This window comes from Sphaeramia orbicularis, chromosome 14, assembly GCF_902148855.1.
Source record: "Sphaeramia orbicularis chromosome 14, fSphaOr1.1, whole genome shotgun sequence".
Classification (NCBI taxonomy): Eukaryota; Metazoa; Chordata; class Actinopteri; order Kurtiformes; family Apogonidae; genus Sphaeramia; species Sphaeramia orbicularis.
Window position 1 is genome coordinate 35,367,043 of NC_043970.1, and position 19,098 is coordinate 35,386,140.

The following is a 19,098-nucleotide window of genomic DNA, read 5'->3' on the forward strand; positions in this document are numbered from 1 at the left end:
CACCTCTACTGTACGGGGCGTGGCGCGGTCACGTCCGGGCGGAGCCGAGGTCTGTCTGCAAACTCTCCCACACAAAAGAAAGGAAGCATAACAAAGCCAGGAAGCCTGGCATACACTGGACCCACGGCTCCCACTGCAGAGGAAGGGGTTGGTGTGGTTCAGCTGGAGGAGCCCCTGGCACCTATGGGTGACACACATGTGGGCTGAGCTCTCTGGACTGGACGGGTATTGACGGCGGTCTCCGGTCTTTTCCTGAAACAAACACCTGCACAGCCACAGTCTGTAGTGCCGCGTCTCCGGTCGATTCCACGAAGATCCACGGTGTTCGGCGTCGGGATGATGAACGGGAGTCGGCGCAGCCCGGCTGACTGTCCGGTGGGCGGTGTCTTCTCCTTGGAGGGGCTGCCGCCGCTGCCCAAAGGCCTCAGCGGGATCCTGAACTCCAGCGGCGGGTCGTGGCGGGACATCGAGAGGGTCCACAGCAAGAGAGCCCGGATCCAGGCCGACATCAGCCGGGGCGGCACGTCCACGGAGGCGCCGCGGCAGCACGGTAAACCGGGTGGACTGGACGGAGCTCTGGCTCTGCTGCGGAAGGAGATGGTAAGAACACAGTCTGGTCTGGGGTCTGGGTTTGGACACGCTGGTCCCACTGATTCACAACAGATTTAACTCATAAGTGGATTTAATGGGTTTCTGTCTCCAGGAGATGGATGAGATTTGTTCTGTTGTCATGGAGACGGCTCACCTGTCCAGTGTCAGTGTATTTATTATTGGGAAGGTTAGGTTGGAAAATTTAGCCCAGGGGTGTCAGACTCATTTTAGTTCAGGGGCCACATTCAGCTAAATTTGATCTGCAGTGGGCCGAACCAGTAAAATAATAACATAATAATATCTAAATAATGTCAACTCCAAACTTCTCTCTATATTTTACAGTGAAAAAAGTCAAATTAAACAATGGAAATGTTTACATCTACAAACTTTCCTTTCAAACAATGTGAATTACTTGAACAAACTGAAAGAATAAGTGTAATTTTAACAATATTCTGCCTCAGTTTATCATTTCCACATGTTCATTATAACGTACAGATCACAGTGGATCTACAAACACATACAACATTTAGTATCAGGCAGAATGTTGTTAAAATTGCACATATTTTTCTTAAGACATTTCAGGTTCTTCACATTTGTTCAGATTATTCACATTTTTTGTGAAATTTACTTTGGTTTTGTGGAAATACATGAAAATATTTACATTTACAAAGAGAAAAATGTGGAGTTGTGAGTATTTATAGATTATTTGATAGAATTTTACTGGTCTGACCCACTGGAGATTGAATTGGTCTGCATATGGAACCTGAACTAAAAGGATTGTTAATTTCTTAATATCTATTTTTGCATTTCACAAATTCATCCCAAGGGCCAGACTGGACCCTTTGGCGGGCTGGATTTGGCCCCCGGGCCATATGTTTGACACCTATGATTTAGCCTATTATATTGCATATTATAAGATAAATGTAAGTGGCTGTAATTACTTCAATTAAAATGCACATTACTTTTATAACAAAATTTCAAAAAAAGTAAAAAAAAAAAAAAAAAAAAAAGTTAAAAAAAATTCTGTAATAACAGGACTTTTTCTCGTAAGACAGGCAGTAGACTGTGTAAATTTTACGCCTTTTTCACCACTGATCATTGCCACACCTTAAAAGTCTCTAATAGTTGAATATAATGTTCACAGCCACAAAAAAAACAATAGTTTGTAGATCTCAAATGAACTCTGAACCACCTGGTGTTTAAACTATGAGTGGGGTTGGATAATGTTTGCACTTTTTCTACCAGGTTTCTGAATGAACCTTTGCTTTATATAATTTTAGTTATTTATTTTCTGATTGTACAATTTTCTGGGCTCCTATACAGGTCTAAAAGGTTGCCCATTTCCTTTTTTCTACAGTCGATACAGTCATGGCCAAACGTTTGGGGAATGACACAAATGGATTCATTGCTTAAAGGTGATTTATTTGTCAAGATAAGTCTTCAAAACCTAGATTATAATGTACATATGCAGTAAATTTTGTGAAGACAAAACTTGTGTCATTCCCAAAACTTTTAGTCACAACTGTACCGTTGAAGTAAACCAATGACTAAAATAAAACAAAACATTTAAAGCATGAAGGAATCAATACCAATTAGCTCAAATCTTAATATGTTTGGATGTAATGAAAACCTGTGTACTTGTCAATTTTTTATTAATACCTGTAATAGGTTTCAGTTAAATTTGTTTTTGTAATTTATTTTTGCAGTTATCGTGTATGTAAATACTTTTAAGATGAAATAATCCTTTATTTTTACGCAGCAGGGGAAACTTACTGTTACAGCAGCAAAGAGAGAGAGAGACAAAAAAAAGCTATAAGAGCAATAAACTTAAAGGAATTAAAGTGTAAACATAAAAAAACACAATTTTTTACAGAATAGAGAATATATCCAATATGTGCAGCACAGTAGTGTTGGTAAAGTGTAGACAATAACAAAGCTATTGAACAGTGGGATCGCATTATAAAAACCATCCAAACTAATGCACACTGGAATAGAATGATTTCCTGATGTTCAGTCTGATGCAGATCTGTTGTGGTTTTGTGGAACAGGTGGGTCTGCGTCAGCTCGACATGTCTCTGCTGTGCCAGCTCTGGTCTCTCCACGAGGCTATTCAGGAGTACAAGGGAACCACGCTTCTGTCCGAGGCCTCCTACAGCGCTGACAATGGATATTCTGACGAGGAGGAGGAGGAGGACATAGAAGATGAAGATGAGGAGCAGCCAGCCTCTCACAACCTCCCCCCTCCTCCTCGTCCTCATCCTTGTCTCTGCCCCCGCCCAGCGGAAACTCCAGAGACCAGTGGATTAAAGACTCCTTTCACATTCCCTGATGTTTCTGCTCCGTATGTGACAGAAGATACACAACACACACTGAACACTGAGACACTTTTACTGCATTTTTTTTTTTTTTTTACTTTACTTCATACTTATCACTCAGCGGCCATTTACTCTGCTTTTTTGTCATTTACCTCTGATCCAGTGAACATAATCTATCTCTTTTTTACACTGTGCAAAACAAGTGCTTGTTAAAAAGACATTTAATCACCTCTAGCCTTTACAGATGCATCCATTCACACTCAACACTTAATGGATGTGCGACGTTAAAATTAGTTTTAAGGGTCCGATCAAGCGAAAGTGAACATCAACATGAAAAAGTACATTTGCACACAACATTTATCAAGTGGGCTCATTTTTAGCTAAAGATCTCTATTTTGTGGAACTGTTTTACTTTTTAAAATACTACTTGTAGAAAAAAAGTTACAACCGATTTTATTGGTTGTACTTTTTACACCACAGCCATAGCTCAATTTGCTGCTAAAAGTTCTGTCTAAAAAATTTGAAAATGTATTCAGTCTGTTGATTATGTAGATGATTGTTAAGTTTCAAATGTTAGATTTTCATTATTTTGTGAATTATTAATATTTGAAGTTGATGTTTGAACATGTGTGAGTTGCTTAAAAGGCCCTGTCCACATGTTACCACAAAAATATCAATTTTTAATTTCCAAGTTACTTATAATTCAGATATTTGAGTGAAACTTTCAGAAAGTAGTGATCTTTTGATACATTTTGGCGGATGCACACAATGGTAAAGAGTCGTCAACGTGTTACTATGGCAGCCTGTCCACGTGTTACCTCATTCTCATGTCAATAAAACAGAGACTTTTCAATATTTTACTCCAAAATTTATTTTCAGCATGGTTGAACATAATATCTAAAAGGTATTGTCCTACTTGATATCAATTTCTGTCAAGAACCGCATGTTTTGAATGTTTGAGTAAAGCTTAAGAAATTGATGTCTGTTTCAAGTCCACATGTTATTGAGCAGTAATTTACAGAAGAGGATTAGGGCAACTGGGGAAAAAATTTAAATGAAGAGCCAATATTTATTATAATTATTATTCTGAGAAAAAGTCATAATTCTGGGAAATAGTCATAATTCTGAGATTAAAGTCAGAATTCTGGGAAAAAAGTCAAATACAGACATTTTTTCTCAGAATTCTGACTTTAATCTCAGAATTCTGACTTTTTCTCAGAACAATAATAAAAAAATATTGAAAACAATCAGAATTCTGACTTTTTCCTCAGAACAATAATAAAAAAAAAATTATTGGGCCTTTTTTTTTTTTTCCACTGGCCCTAATCCTCTTTTGTAGTAGTTTGATATTTTTCACCTAAAAAATTTATCTTCCCATTTTGTTATACATAATGTTAAAGTACTTCTGAATACCTACTCAGATATGCATAACACATGCATATAAGTTACTCTACTACATGACAGAGACTGTTGAACACCAAAAGTGTCCACATGTTACCGCTTGATCGGACCCTTAAGTCAAAGCAGGAATGACAGCAACCTCAGGAGAGTAAAAATCAAGACAGACGAGTAAGATCAGAAGTTATTATCGTTTAACTCAAATGCATCTTCTGCTGTACATGCCACTACATGCAGTTTACTTCTGTGTTCCAAAGTGAAAATTAGCTGGTGGGTGGTATGTTTCTGCTGCTTTGAACCTCTTTGACATCTGTGAATAAACGTGTGTGCTGAAATACATCTGTGATGCCTTATTATGTTTTAGTTCTTACTATGCATTTTCAGCTACTTCTGTGAAGCTTTACCAAAATCCTCATTTACAAAGATATATGGAAACTTGTGCTGCCATAAAAAAGTATTTCAGCCTCTAAATTTTTTTTTTTTTTTTTTTTTATCTCCAATGAGCCACAACTCTGATTTCAAAACATATTCCTTAGAGTTTACACAGGTTTTTATTTGTTATGTAGTCTAATTTTAATTCTTTGAGGTGTTGATTTTGCACTAACTGTCCTGAAATGTATTAAACAAAGCATTTGAATCAATACGTTCTAACAGTTTAGTTTTTCTGCATGCCTCATTTGTTGCAATATAAGTTAGCATCCATTGTCATCTGTGTGGCTGCTTCAGAATCTCAGAGTTAAGTTAGTGCAGATATTTACAATTTGACCTCAGAGATGATGCTTCCAGGTCTGACCAATAGGTGACACACTGTCTCCATTTAAGACTGAGGTCCTTCACCTCCTCCCACCGACCTCCTTTAACATCACCCTGAGGAAAACCATTTGCTGGAGGAATTAGGGGGGAGTGACGTCCGAGAAGAAAGTCCCATGCCCTATTTATAATCATCATATTTGTGGATATTGTTAGACTATCTGCCTGTGCTTCTGGCTGTCTGAGTCTGGTTCAGTTTGAATGTTTGTGGGAACATTTGCTCTCCATCTCTTCATCACAACACATGTTCTCACAGCTTGGATAACAGCTGAATGTAAATATCTTAGTTTGTAACAGTCGTTGACATTGATTTTTCCTCATCTGCTTCTTCTTTTTAACTTTTGCACTGTACTTTACTTCTCTTTTTACTGTTATTGTTCATCATGTGTTGGCTTCCTAACAGCCAGGCACACCGTTATTACCACACAGAAGTGTTATTGTGTGACATTGAGCAACAGTACTGGCAACAAATGGAGATTTTTTTTTAAAACATGCTGACTCTCTCAACAGATTCCCCTGCTGATTTAGACTCTGTGCACTTTTTTGTGCTTTTTTTTTTTTTTTAGCTCTTCTCAAGCAAACACCACAATCCAATGAATAAATGCATAATTTGTGCTTAATTTCTCTCTTCCAGTTACAATGAGTTGGACATGACTGTCTTGGAATGTTTCAAGTATCACAGAACTGCTATATCATCGTCACTATCACTGTACACATATTGTTCTGGTATTGTCTTGTGACCTTATCTGAATTACGTTAAAGGACAAGTGGTTTCTTTAAAAAAGTAAAATTCATACTAAAAGGGAAAGATGATATGTTTAGGAAAGTCTCAGAATCATTTACAGACGTGTCAAATGATGAAGAGGAGGAATGAGTACAGCCTGTTTCCTGTTTCAACTCTAACAGTTGGACTTGTTGCTATAGTGACCATATTTTCTGATTTTAACAGATATTAATGTTATATGTTTCAAAGCATTGGGACATTTTGAGTTCAGGTGTTTCATTGCTCACAATGGGCTGCATTACAAAAACATAATGACAATGCCATTATGTTACACTGCAATAAAGACTGTTTTTTCATCTTTAGGGTTAATTTTGTTTCCAGTGTCATCTATGCTTCCAAAATTCTTCAGTGTTCATCACTTAATTTTACTCAATGCAAATTTTTGTTTTAATATACTTATTTTAAATGTTCTATCTACATTTCTGATTCTCTTAAGCCACAAGTAACCATATGGCTTCTTCCACTTGAGGAAAGAAAAATTGCTAAAAGAAATATTAATTTGATATTTATCATGATAATTATCGACAACAGCTGACATGAATATTTTATCATGATATTTCAGATCAACACATATGTGAAATCCTCATAGTCCCCAACGTTTACGTCACTTTTAAAAAACTTTTTGGATTGAAATCTAATCACCCAAATAAGAAATAGCTGGAACAAACATTTCAATATTTTTATTTTGTATCTTTGCTCCGACAGTACTTAAACTATCCTGGATGCTCATTTTGGACTAAATCCTGATTATAATCACCCATTTCAAGTAACATTCTTTTTATTATTTTATCTCATTACGAGTCCTCAGTAGCCTGTGTCTTAATTTCTTCTGTAATGTGAGGAAATGCATCTATATTTACAGATGAAATTATGTTGATCAAACAAAACATGAAATATGTTGTGATTGTATTTATCTAAGAATGAAGTCCATTTGAACCCATAAAGACCCAGTGCTACTTTAGTGCCAAATCCCAAATGAATTTTTCTCTTTATTTCAACATTTCTTAAGTGATTTATCACCATTTATTATAATATTATGCTCTGTATTTGTGATTTTTTGTGATAATCATGTACTTTACTGTATTTAATTGACTAATCATGTAGAGGTTCATAAAAGCTCAGAGTAAAGTTAAGGGTTTTTATATCAAAAACAGAGAAAACTGAAGACAAAATGACTTTTTCAACAAAATCTCTCATTAACTGAACATAAACCAAGTGTATCCATCCATGGTCATTAATCCAACTCCATGTTTTTTTTTTTTTTTTTTTTTTAACTCTTTTTTATTGAAATTAGAACAATGAATATAAAAAAGTCATATGTATAGTATCCAATATGTGTGTCAGAACAAGAACACTACACTACACCTACACTCACATGTACACATACACACAAATAAAAAGGGGGGGGGGGGCTGTCTATTTACTTAATATTAAAGTAATCTATAAATTGAATAAAATTACTTTACATTATCTTTTAGTGAAAATTTGATTTTCTCCAAATGTAAGTGTTGCATAATGTCTTTCAACAGAACCTGATGAGTTGGAGGATTTTTGTTTTTCCAGTTTAACAGAATAAGGCGTCTGGCCAGTAGTGTTACAAACTTCAAAACAACATTCTGTTCAGTACTAAGGTCCACTCCTGTTGGTTCCACACCAAACATTATTGTTCTTGGGTCTGGAGGGATCTGTCTCTTAAAAATCGTAGACAAAGTCTGTAAAGTTTCACTCCAATAGGTAGTAATGTTGGGGCATGTCCAAAACATGTGTGCCAGTGAAGCTGAGCTCTGGCTGCAACGATTGCAAAGGGGGTTCACTCCAGAGAACATCCTGTACATTTATTTATTATTTATTTGCATGTTATAAAACAGCAAGAGAATATAAACAAAAAAAACATTCAAACAAGTAACAGCATTGTGCAGGAGAGGTTAGAAGCCAAAAAAGGCTTATGTGAATACTTCCACGAAATAAACAATACACCGGAAAAAAAAAAAAAAAGAATTAAAAAAACAATATAACTGAAATAATAAACTAAAGTAAAAACAATAAAAATACAAATCAAATTACAAATCATCAAATACAAATCAAAAAATGATATACAGCCTTACATTTTTTCATGAATTAGAGTCCTTTTCAGGTGATTTTTAACCCTTTCACGCATTAATTATGAGAACCTTAGTTAAGATTTTTTTTTTTCTCGAGTGTTTTTATTCCTCCATAGGCATGAAAAAAACAATGTGATCAAGTTGTTGTTGTTTTTTTTTTCATGGAGTTACAAAAATGTCCATGCATTTAATTTTTGAAGTGAAGAAACATGTTTAAAACCCAATATCAGAGATTGATATTAAAACAATGAAATAAAATCTGATGTTTTCTCACATTTTAACATATTCTAATGCTAATTATTATTACTCTTTTCATGGAGATAATATGCAAAAAAAAAAAAAAACAATAACTTTTTTTTTCTAACAAATAACAGTTGATTTACACTGAAACATGTTACTGCAGATCAGGTTTATCAAGAACAGCAAAATTACAGTAACTGTATGAATTACAGTGTATGGGATGATCCATAAGGGTCCACTGTGTTGGCTGATATGGAACTAAAACAACAAAACCCATGAATGTACAAGAGAACAGCTGGAGAATAACTGTCTACTGTAGTGACCACTATGCATGAAAGGGTTAAATAATGATAAAGAAGATGTTGATTGAAGTTCAGGTCATAGATTATTCCAATGATGTAGTCCAAAATATTTTAGAGAATACTGACAGACAGAAGTTCAACAGTACGGAAGATAAAATTTGCTTGACATCTTCAATTTAGACAGATTCCATGGGTTTTACTGGTGAATCAACGTTGTAGAAGTTGACAGTGTTTCCACGGTAACTATGGAGCCCCTGAATGTTCAAATGGGTCATATCTGATGACCATAAAAAGATGACAAACTGCATTTTACACCAATTTTTTACATGTATTGATAGAATAGTGGATCAGCATGTATTAAACCATTTAGATCACTAGATGGTTTATGGCTTTTTGGGTCTTTATGGGTTAATATCACTGCTTTGTCTTTTTTTAATTCTCAATACCCACACCCTGTTTCAGCTATTTATTTATGGTTGTTGTAGTCCAGTCAGAGGAAAGTAATAGAAAAGAAGACACAAAGTTTGATGGGCCGCAGAGTGCATCTAATGTTACTTACTACAATTATTTACATGTATTCATAGAATTAGTGGATCAGCTTGTATTAAATTAGGGGTGTCAAACATGCGGCCCAGGGGCCAAATGCAGCCCGCCAAAGGGTCCAGTCCGGCCCTTGGGATGTTTTTGCAAAGTCAAAAATTCCACATTCTTGAATTGAATTAAGCAATAAAAAAAAAAGAAAAAAAAGAAAAAAAAAAAACTTGAATTAAGGAAAAAATGTTGAATTAAGCACAAAAAAAAATCTTCAACTAAGTAAAAAAACAAAATCTTAAATTTAGCAAAAAATGTTGAATGAACAACTTCAATTTTCTTCTTTGTTTTAGTGCAAAAAATATGAAATTATGAAAATATCTACATTTACAAACTATCCTTTAACAATAAAATGTGAATAACCTGAACAAATATGAACAACCTGAAATGTCTAAAGAAAATTCAGCCCAATTTGAACTATTTTCTGCCTGTTACTCAGTGTTTAGTGTCTTTGTAGAGCTGATCCATAATGCACATGGAGAAATGAGAAGTGGAGGCAGAATAGTGTTAAAATTGCACTGATTTTCCTTAAGAAATTTCATTTTTTTCAGGTTATTCACATTTTATTGTTTGGATAGTTTATAAAAGTCAGTATTTTCATAATTTAATGTTTTTTTTTCTTTACCCTAAAACAAAGACAAAAATGTGGAGTTTTCATTATTCATATATTATTATGTTATTATTTTACTGGTCCGGCCCACTACAGATCAAATTTAGCAGAGTGTGGCCCCTGAACTAAAATGAGTTTGACACCCCTGTATTAAACAGTTTAGATCAGTAGATGGTTTATGGCTTTTTGGGTCTTTATGGGTTAATATCACTGCTTTGTCTTTTTTAATTCTCAATACCCACACACTGTTTCAGCTATTTATTTGTGGTTGTTGTAGTCCAGTCAGAGGAAAGTAATAGTAAAGAAGACACAAAGTTTGACGGGCCGCAGAGTGCATCTAATGTCACTTAATAGATCATGAAATGTAAGACATCACAGGGTTTTAGATGTGTGTGAGTACGCATGTTTTTGGAGGGAGTGGGTTGTGCAGCAATAATAAGCTGCTGAATATCGGATCCATAGAGTAATATTAGACCTACTCTGAGTCATGAGAGAGTTGTCCCCCTTCTACCTCCAGCTGCCTCTGTCCATCCATCCATTCCACCTAAAAATACACCTCTGCTCTCACTGAGGAAAATCCCAGATCCTTGACCCAACACACACACACACACACACACACACACACACACACACACACCCCACACACACACACACTCAGCCTAATGAGTGGCATTGGGTTGGCTCTGTGGAAACTATTCCCCTGTAGTTAACTGGATGAAACACAATTTTCTAGAGAATGACGCAGCTGTAGTCTCCAGGAAGTGACTTATGACTATGAAATGGGTTGTTAAAAAAAACACAAGGAGCTTTATGTGCTCTAGCTCTCATGGTTACAACTACGTTAGCCTGCAGGCGTTTCAGAGCTGATCAAGTTGAATGGTCATAGTTGTCAGATAAGCCTGTTTTAGTGACATAGACAGTCAGGATCAAAGTCTACTGTAAGGACTGGCTCTGTTACCTTAGTTCAGTGTGTATGGGCAGACTGATAGGGAAAAAAAAAAAAACTTTGCATACTGCTGCATCACCCAGCAGACAGCCCTTTGAATATCCTGTCTCCCTCTTTGCCTGCCTGTCTGTCTGTCTCTCTGTCTGTTGTCACTGAGGACAAGCAGGAGGGTGGACTAAATCTAGACAGCTACATTACAACAGGCTCCACTAAGCTGGGCTGTCTCTATGTGGACTCCAGCCAGACACAGTTAGAGTCAGAGGGAACTTGTCAATGACTGGTCCTGCAGTTGTGTGGCTTGAAACTTCGAGCTTCATATTAAATGACAGAGAGAAGAATCGGTTCCTCTTTGCTGCAGGCTCACCCTCCAGTCCCGATCACTTCTCTTTGGTGCGACATTTCTCATCTTTTTTTTTTTTTTTTTTTTGTATATGATTCAACTATTACCAATGAGCGCAAGTCGCAGCTTGTGTGAAGTTGAGCAGCAGCAGAAGAAGCAGAAGAAGAAGAAGACCTTTTAAGGCAGAGGACAAAGTTGGATTACTATCTCTGCGTGTTGGATTGTGTCATCTGTTTAAACTAATCGTCTGTGAAGTTTATTCTACCGGAGGAAACTATGACTTCGGTATGGAAGAGGCTGCAGCGCGTTGGCAAAAAGGCTTCAAAGTTTCAGTTTGTTGCTTCATACCAGGAACTTGTCCTGGAGTGTACCAAGAAATGGTGAGTATAGAAATGGTGTGTGGTGTTCTGTTATCATCATATGTGTTGTAAAGGAGACCCGACTGAGTGTTGTTTCCCATAATAAGTCTTTATTATGGCCGTGGCGCTTCTTATGTTTGGGTATTTCCGCTACTTTGGCTGTCCCTCATGTATGTACATGTGCTTAGCGGTTCCGCACTGGCTGCTGGTTCGAGTCCCGACCCCGCCTATCTTTGATGTCAGAGAATCAAATATCAATAAATATATTAAGACTCGTATGCTTTGTTGTGTTCAGTTCTGCTCCCTGCCGAAAACTGCATCCCCATCATGTAGTTTTTGTCAGTATCTGTTTCATTTATATTTTGAGTGTTGTGTATCTAAGATTTAACTTTTGGAAGTTTTGTATACCTTACAGTTTGCACATTCTTTGATTTTACACAAATAAAAAACATAACTGCAATATCTTACAATATTATTACTTGCTACATGGCTATGATGGTGTTAAGAGGTTGACTAATTCACAATTAATGTCATACCCTTCAGTCAGAAAGGAGAACAATTAATGAGCCACACTGTAAAAAAAAATCCTGTTGTTTTTACAGAAAAAAACTGGCAGCTGTGGTCCAGAACAATACTGTGAAAAACACATCCAACTGTAAACATATTTACGGAGTAACATGTAGATTTAACATTTTAAACATGTAGATTTAGGTAGATGGACTGCACTTATTTAGCACATTTTCTACACCTTCATGGTGTCCAAAGCACTTTCCAAAACCACCAGGTCCAACTGGGAGCAATTTAGGGTTCAGTGTCTTCCATGGACACTTGGACATATGGACTGTCGGAGCCAGGATTCGAACCACCAACCCTTTGGTTATTGGACAAGCCGCTCTACCAACTCTACCAACCCATTAATGTACAAATTTAAAATGTTACATTGTTAAATGTTTACTTTTTTATTACTTATATATATATATATATATATATATATATATATATATATATATATATATACACATATGTATGTATGTATGTATAAAGCAAATATGCCGTTATTTCAACATTATGGTCTTGCAATTTAAACAGCACCACATTGTTTTTCAATTTACAGTTTTATTTTCGAAAAACAATAGAAATACATCATTTCTACATACAAATCTGGTTTTGTTCACATACTCTTCCTGCTATATTTGATTCAATCGTTAACACAAAAATCTTTTCAAATAAACAACTTTGCATTGTATTGTCACTTACAGTTTTTTTATGTTGCAATTTTACAACTTTTTGTTGTTAATTCTACAGTCATTTTTTACAGTGCAGGGTGAGCAGGGAGCATTTCTCAGAAAATTGTGACAGGGTGAATTTGGTGCATATTGTCCTCTTCATGGCTGACTTAGGAAGGGGGAGAAGTTTTCGGCAGGGAGTAGAATTCGGCACAACATGCTTTACCACAGCAGCCTGAATAAGAATAAGTCCATCAGTGCAAAGAAAACATCACTTAAATGGACAGCTGCTGATCATGGCTGTCTAAGTAAACCAGATCTGCAGAACAAAACCACACACCCAATCACAACACACTTGTCTTATTTTATTTCAGGGCTGTAACCCAGTCACTTCAATATGATCAAAACACACACGGCTTTCTTCTGTTGTGCAATGGAAAATTGTTGAAAGTTGGCCAGACTTTTCTGACACACGCTGATACAACACTGAACCGAAAAGTAAATACAGTTATTAAGCTCCACATTTCTGGCACAACTTGTATCAAAAGTTATTGTAGAAATCACTGTCAGTGTCTTGCATAAATATACAAGTATTTTTCAAAGTCTTTGCAGGATCTTTAGACTTTTACCACAGTTTGGCCTCTCTTATCTGCCCAGATTACATTAAAAGATGGAATAATTGTGTAAGCAGCATGTCAGCAGCATGATAAGAAACTCTGATCACTTGTCTTCTAGAATGGGTGACAGGTCTTGTCAGTAAAGCTTTGATTAACAGTTGAAAATCTGTGTTGGTGAAGCAGAGAAAGAGAAGGGAAGGGAAAGAGTGATTAAGAAACAGAGACTACTCCCAACTATGATGAAATCAATGTTTAAGGCTCCACAGTGAGAGAAAAGTAAGGCATGTCTGAGAACACAGGAAAGTGGACACAAGGCAGTAGGGTTTACTGTGGTGGAAACAGAAATCAGGCTCTTTATGTGATTGAATGACACTTTATCCTTGGCATGTGAGGATTTGGTCATGTCTAACACTCCACATGCTGATTTACTTCTGTTTGTTCTAATTTAGTGCAGTGATTTCAGACCATTGGGTATCTTTAAGACACAAACTTCTGAGGCATGAGTTTGTATCATGAAATATGAAGTGACAGTGTATTAGATGTTGGTATATTCCAATTGTATATGCGTAATTAGATGCTAATAGATACTACTAGATATATCTTTAAATTTTTATACTTTTAAGAACGTTTATTTCTACCAACCTTTCTTTTGCACTGGTGTGTTGCATATTTCTACTGTAAAATGTTAAATTTCCCCATGGTGGGATCAATAAAGTCTTATCTAAATGTATGTTTCATTATAATTCAACCTATAAAGACCCAAACATCTACTGATATAAAATGTCTAATACCTGTTGATCCACTAATCCTATCAATACATGTAAATAATTGGTGTAAAATGCAGTTTGTCATCTTTTCATGGTCATCAGATATGACCCATTTGGACGTCCAGAGGCTCCGTGAACGTGGAAACACCATCATCTTCTACAAAACTGATTCACCAGTGAAACCCATGGAGTTTGACAAATGACAGTGGATGGACTCTCTTGATTTTTGTTCAGTTAATAATATATTTGCTGAAAAAGTCACTTTTTCATGAGTTTTCTCTGTTTCTGATATAATAACCCTCAACTTTAATCTGAGCTTTTTATGAAAATCTACATGATCAGTAATTTCAATACAGGAAAATACCTGATTTCCTCTGAAAAATGCAAAATTCAGCGAATAATATAATGATAAATCAATTAAGAAATGTTAAATAAAGAGGAAAAATTCATTTGGGAACTGCCACAAAAGTATCCCTGGGTCTTTATGGGTTAAACTTCTATACAAACTGCTGTATTTGCGAGAATAACTCCAAACTAGAGCAGTTCAGATTCAGATTTTCTGCTGAAAAGGTACATTTTCCTGAATGAATATATATAACAATGCAACAATATTCTTGTCTCCTTGTGGAAGGTGCTTTGAAAACCATTTGTATGTTTCTGCAAAAATTGCATTTACAATTAAAATGCGTTTAAAGCCATTAATGCAGGTTGTTCAGTGTGGTGAACAGTCAAAACTACCTTATTGTCATTGTCACAAAACAATGAAAAAGCATACCGTCTCTAGTAATGTAAGCGAAACTGAATTTAAAACAACTAAGCAACAAGCAATACATAGTCCACAATAAATAAAATAGTGATGTATATTCACTATAAATACAAAAGGCACCACAGTGGTACCACAGCAACATGTGTCTCCCTCAAAGTAATACAGTAATTATACAAAAATCTGAGTAGTAATGTTCTAATTGCTATTTTGGAGTCACAAAAACTTTAGAAAATCCCACTTAGTTTTCTAGTAATTCACTCATGGAAAAGGTTAAAGATAAAGAAGTGCAAAACAACATTATACTGGAGCAAAAATAAGAAAATTAGTCACAACAATCCAAAAACAAGGGCGCACTTGTGCTGACACAGCTGGAGGGGTAAACATTAGTGTGTGTTACATGTGTTTTAATGCTGCGTGTGTCAAAAACAGCCTGAATATTATCATACAGTGTATATCAGCAGTGGAATGTAACATGTTTGTTGAGTAACAAAGCACTAACCACACTTTACAGTAATTACACACCACTGAAGTGGATTACACCACTAATGTCTGCCTGTGTAAAGCCACTTACAGCCTTCTGCCTTTGACTATTGTCATTGTGTTCACTGGGGCATTGAAAAGTTGTGTGTCTACATTACTATAGTTGTCATCACCCCTATTTTTGCTGTTTTGTTCCCCTCCCTCTCCCCCAGTCAGGCTATTTCTGATCCTGACCCCCTAACACACATGCCATATAAACACCTGCACACACCCCCGCAGAACACATGTAGCAACACACACCATCCTTTGAAACTTAAGACAAAATTCTGAATCCATAAATCACCACATCCATATCTGATCCATATTCACATGATCACTTATAAAGCTACGTCTCTATTTACTGGTTTAGTATTTAAGTGTGCATGTGTGAATATGCTTTAGTACTTGGGGTTCCCTCTTCCTGTCAAGAGGCACGCCTTGCATTCAGATAGGCCCAGGTCACATGACTTGTAGCTTCCTGTTTCACTTCCTGTGCAATAGATGAAAATACAATAGAAGTCCTAATACAGATATTACCGAAGAATTAGCCCTAATGAAAAACCATATCAAGTCATGTTATCGGCAGCTCACAGTCCACATTAGTGTCATGTCTTTAACTCTCAGGCGTTATTATGTGGCAGTGACAGTCATGAGACCCTGTTTCAGTCCTTCTGTTGTCACATTAGGGTCCGATCTAGTGGTAGCCTAACATGTGGACAAATTTTGTGTTCAATAGTCTCTTTCATGAAAGCAGAGTAACTTATATGCATTTATTAGACATATTTGAGAAGGTATGCCAGGTATGCCAGGTAAACTGGCATTGCGATTTTTTTAACCCTGCGATATATATTACAATATGAAAAAATACTCAGGAGGATATAACAGCTGTGGCGCTGACGTAAATGGTCCAACTAATTGTGTTTTGTCTCGTGTCTACACAGATCACATGTATTTATAAGCACTTTAACACAATGTATAACAAAATTTGGGGAGATAAAATTTTTTGGTGAAAAATGTCAAAGTACTGCTCGATAACACGTGGACTTGAAACGAACATCAATAAAAAAAAAAAAAAAAAAAAGGTCCTATATATATTTGTTATTATTATTCTGAGGAAAAGTCAGAATTCTGAATTTTTCTCAGAATTCTGACTGTTTTGAATATTTTTTTTTTTTAATTATTGTTCTGAGAGAAAAGTCAGAATTCTGAAAAAAAAAACAAGTCTGTATTTGACTTTTTTTCCAGAATTCGGACTTTTTCTCAGAGTAATAACAATAAATAATGTTGGATCTTGATTTAAATTCTCTAAATCCTCTTCCATAAATTACTGCTCGGTGACACGTGGACTTGAAATGGACATCAATTTTTTAAGCTTTACGCAAACATTCAAAATATGCGGTTCTCGACAGAAATTGATATCAAGTAGGACAAAACCTTTTAGATATTATGTTCGACTATGCTGAAAATACATTTTGGAGTAAAATGTTGAAAAGTCTGTTTTATTGACGTGAGAATGTGGTAACACGTGGAAAGGTTGCCATAGTAACACGTGGATGACTCTTTACCATTGTATGCATCACCCAAAATGTTGATTTATTTTTTTAAAACAACAAGCCAGATATAATCACAGTGCTTTATTTGATGTATTTAATACTAACACAGTGTTATTTACAACTTGTGCTGGTCCATACTGATATACGTAGGTCAATTACAAATAAAAGGTAATTTCTCGGTAACAGTTCACAGATAGTCTTTTTAAATGTGACCAGTGTATGAATTCACAAACTTAATCGTTCAGAATTTTAATTTCTCTAAGTAATAGACAGTCTTTTGCATGTCTTTTTGTTCATTTAATGCAGCCTGGCAGAAGGTTCGGAACTTCTCCTGTACTGTGTAAGTGGTATTTTAAAAAGGATAACAGTTCCATAAAATACAGATCTTTAGCCAAAAAATGAGCCCACTTGATAAATGATGTGTGCAAATGTACTTTTTCATGGTGATGTTCACTTTGGCTTGATCGGACCCATTAGTATAATATCCACTTTCTTTGGTGAATTATTTAAAGAAGTCACTGTCCATCTTTTATTAGCTGTAATGAATCTTAACATCTTTTGGCAGGTCATTTCTGGCTCTGTTCAACTATAAATTACAGGTGAACAGGGTGTTTGTTTCGTTGTCACTTTGCTGTGGAATGGCTCAGAGGAAATGGGACAATCTAACACAGTGGTTTCTGTTAAGTCCTTTTGAAAATGTGTTTATATTACGGTTGGTTTTTATTGATTTTCTTGTTTCTCTATTGATTTTAGTGCTTATTTTCTAAACTTAAATCGCTTTGTGGTTCAAAAAGCACGACATAAATGCAGGTTTTGTTTTTGCTGATGAAGTAACTGTTGTGACTGATGTGGGTCGCTCTTACACATTTCGGTGTTTTGAAGTGTGTTTTTGTGTTTCTATAGGCAACCGGACAAGCTGAGGGTTGTGTGGACCAGGAGGAACAGGCGTATGTGCTCCAAGGTGTAACCGCACACACTAACACACACAGACACACACAGTTGTACACACAGAGGCATACTAACATGTTGTTTGGTTGTGCAGCTCCACAGTTGGCAGCCTGGCATCAAGAACCCGTACAGAGGCATGGTGGTGTGGCCGGTCCCAGAGAATATCGACATCTCTGTTACGCTCTTCAAGGTAGACAAACCGGATTCACTGTTTACACCACACACAACAGGCGATGCTGATGCTCATGCCTTCCTTACATATACAGTCATGGAAAAAATTGTTAGACCATCAAAAGTCATCAAAAACAATGGTTATGCTCTCAAGTACTAACGCCTGTGTGTATCATGTGACTAAAACAGACAGAAAAGAAAACATGGAATGCCTAAAACCACTGTTTTTGTCAGTACAATGCCATAGCTATTGATGTAAGAACTGAAGTGATTTGGGTTATTATCAAGAAAACATGGAAAAAGGCTAGATATCAGCTCTGAAATTAAACTGTTATGAGCTATTTTTGTTGTTTTCATTATATTTGTCCAAACAAACGTACCTTTTATTGTACCAGGCATTAAAATGAACAAGAAATTGAATAAAACAAGGGGTGGTCTAATAATTTTTCCGCGACTGTATGTAAAAAGAAACACTAAATAAACAGTTACACTTATGAAAACTGAGACTCATCAACATGTTTCTCCTCCAATAAATCCATGTTGTGGTCAGTATGGACCAACATTAGAGTCAATATAATTTCTGACTGTTGGACTAAAATATTTCAGACGTCCTGCAAAAACAACTCAATACAGAACCAGTTCTGGCTTTATTTTGTGTGAAAGCAATTCTAAATGAACTGTCAAATACACAATATATCTTAATGTGCTTCATGACATTGTAAACATGGAATGTTCTTTTGTTAAACTGGAAAAAAAACACCCACCATGTTTAGATTTACTGAAGTATGATTTGACATGTTTTATGAAATATGACCGTTTACTGATTTTAATTCATGGATAATGTCTAATGACGGGGTTGTTTCTAGTCATACCTGGGATATATGGGGTTTTTTTGTATCGTTTTTAAGGTTTTTCTTTTTTAACTGAAGATGAATGTGCAGAGTATATGTGTAACTGTATGTAAAAAAAAAGAGGTAGGACAAAAAAAAAACAAGCACAGAAAAAGATTCTCTAAGAATGGCAGACTGAGTTAGATTTTAACTTGTAACTAACTTGACCTCCAGTCATTCATTAATTCATAGAGTGGTGACATTAAATGTCACACTGGACATGTTGTACAGAAAGGAGTTCCACTAAATAAAG

At 35.9% G+C, this 19,098-nt stretch overlaps 2 protein-coding genes across 8 annotated transcripts in view; both read left to right on the top strand.

Moving 5' to 3' along the window:
• Positions 1–274: 274 nt before the first annotated feature.
• Positions 275–2,989, top strand: LOC115433448 (protein FAM89A-like). The gene is given in 3 exon segments (XM_030154874.1): positions 275–600; positions 2,640–2,822; positions 2,825–2,989. Coding segments are annotated over 3 exon segments (543 nt in total). The 5' UTR covers positions 275–336; the 3' UTR covers positions 2,921–2,989.
• A 7,673-nt stretch (positions 2,990–10,662) lies between these two features.
• ehbp1l1b (EH domain binding protein 1-like 1b) overlaps positions 10,663–19,098 on the top strand; it is a 37,789-nt gene continuing 29,353 nt past the window's right edge. For 2 of the 7 annotated variants that reach the window (XM_030154849.1, XM_030154848.1), the window contains exons 1-3: positions 10,666–11,409; positions 17,740–17,797; positions 17,879–17,974. In XM_030154849.1, the coding sequence (XP_030010709.1) occupies positions 11,306–11,409; positions 17,740–17,797; positions 17,879–17,974 (258 nt within the window). In that variant the 5' untranslated portion in view covers positions 10,666–11,305. Of the gene's footprint in view, positions 11,410–17,739; positions 17,798–17,878; positions 17,975–19,098 lie in introns of all 7 variants that reach the window. The other 5 variants (XM_030154850.1, XM_030154851.1, XM_030154847.1 and 2 more) reach the window with 4 other exon arrangements.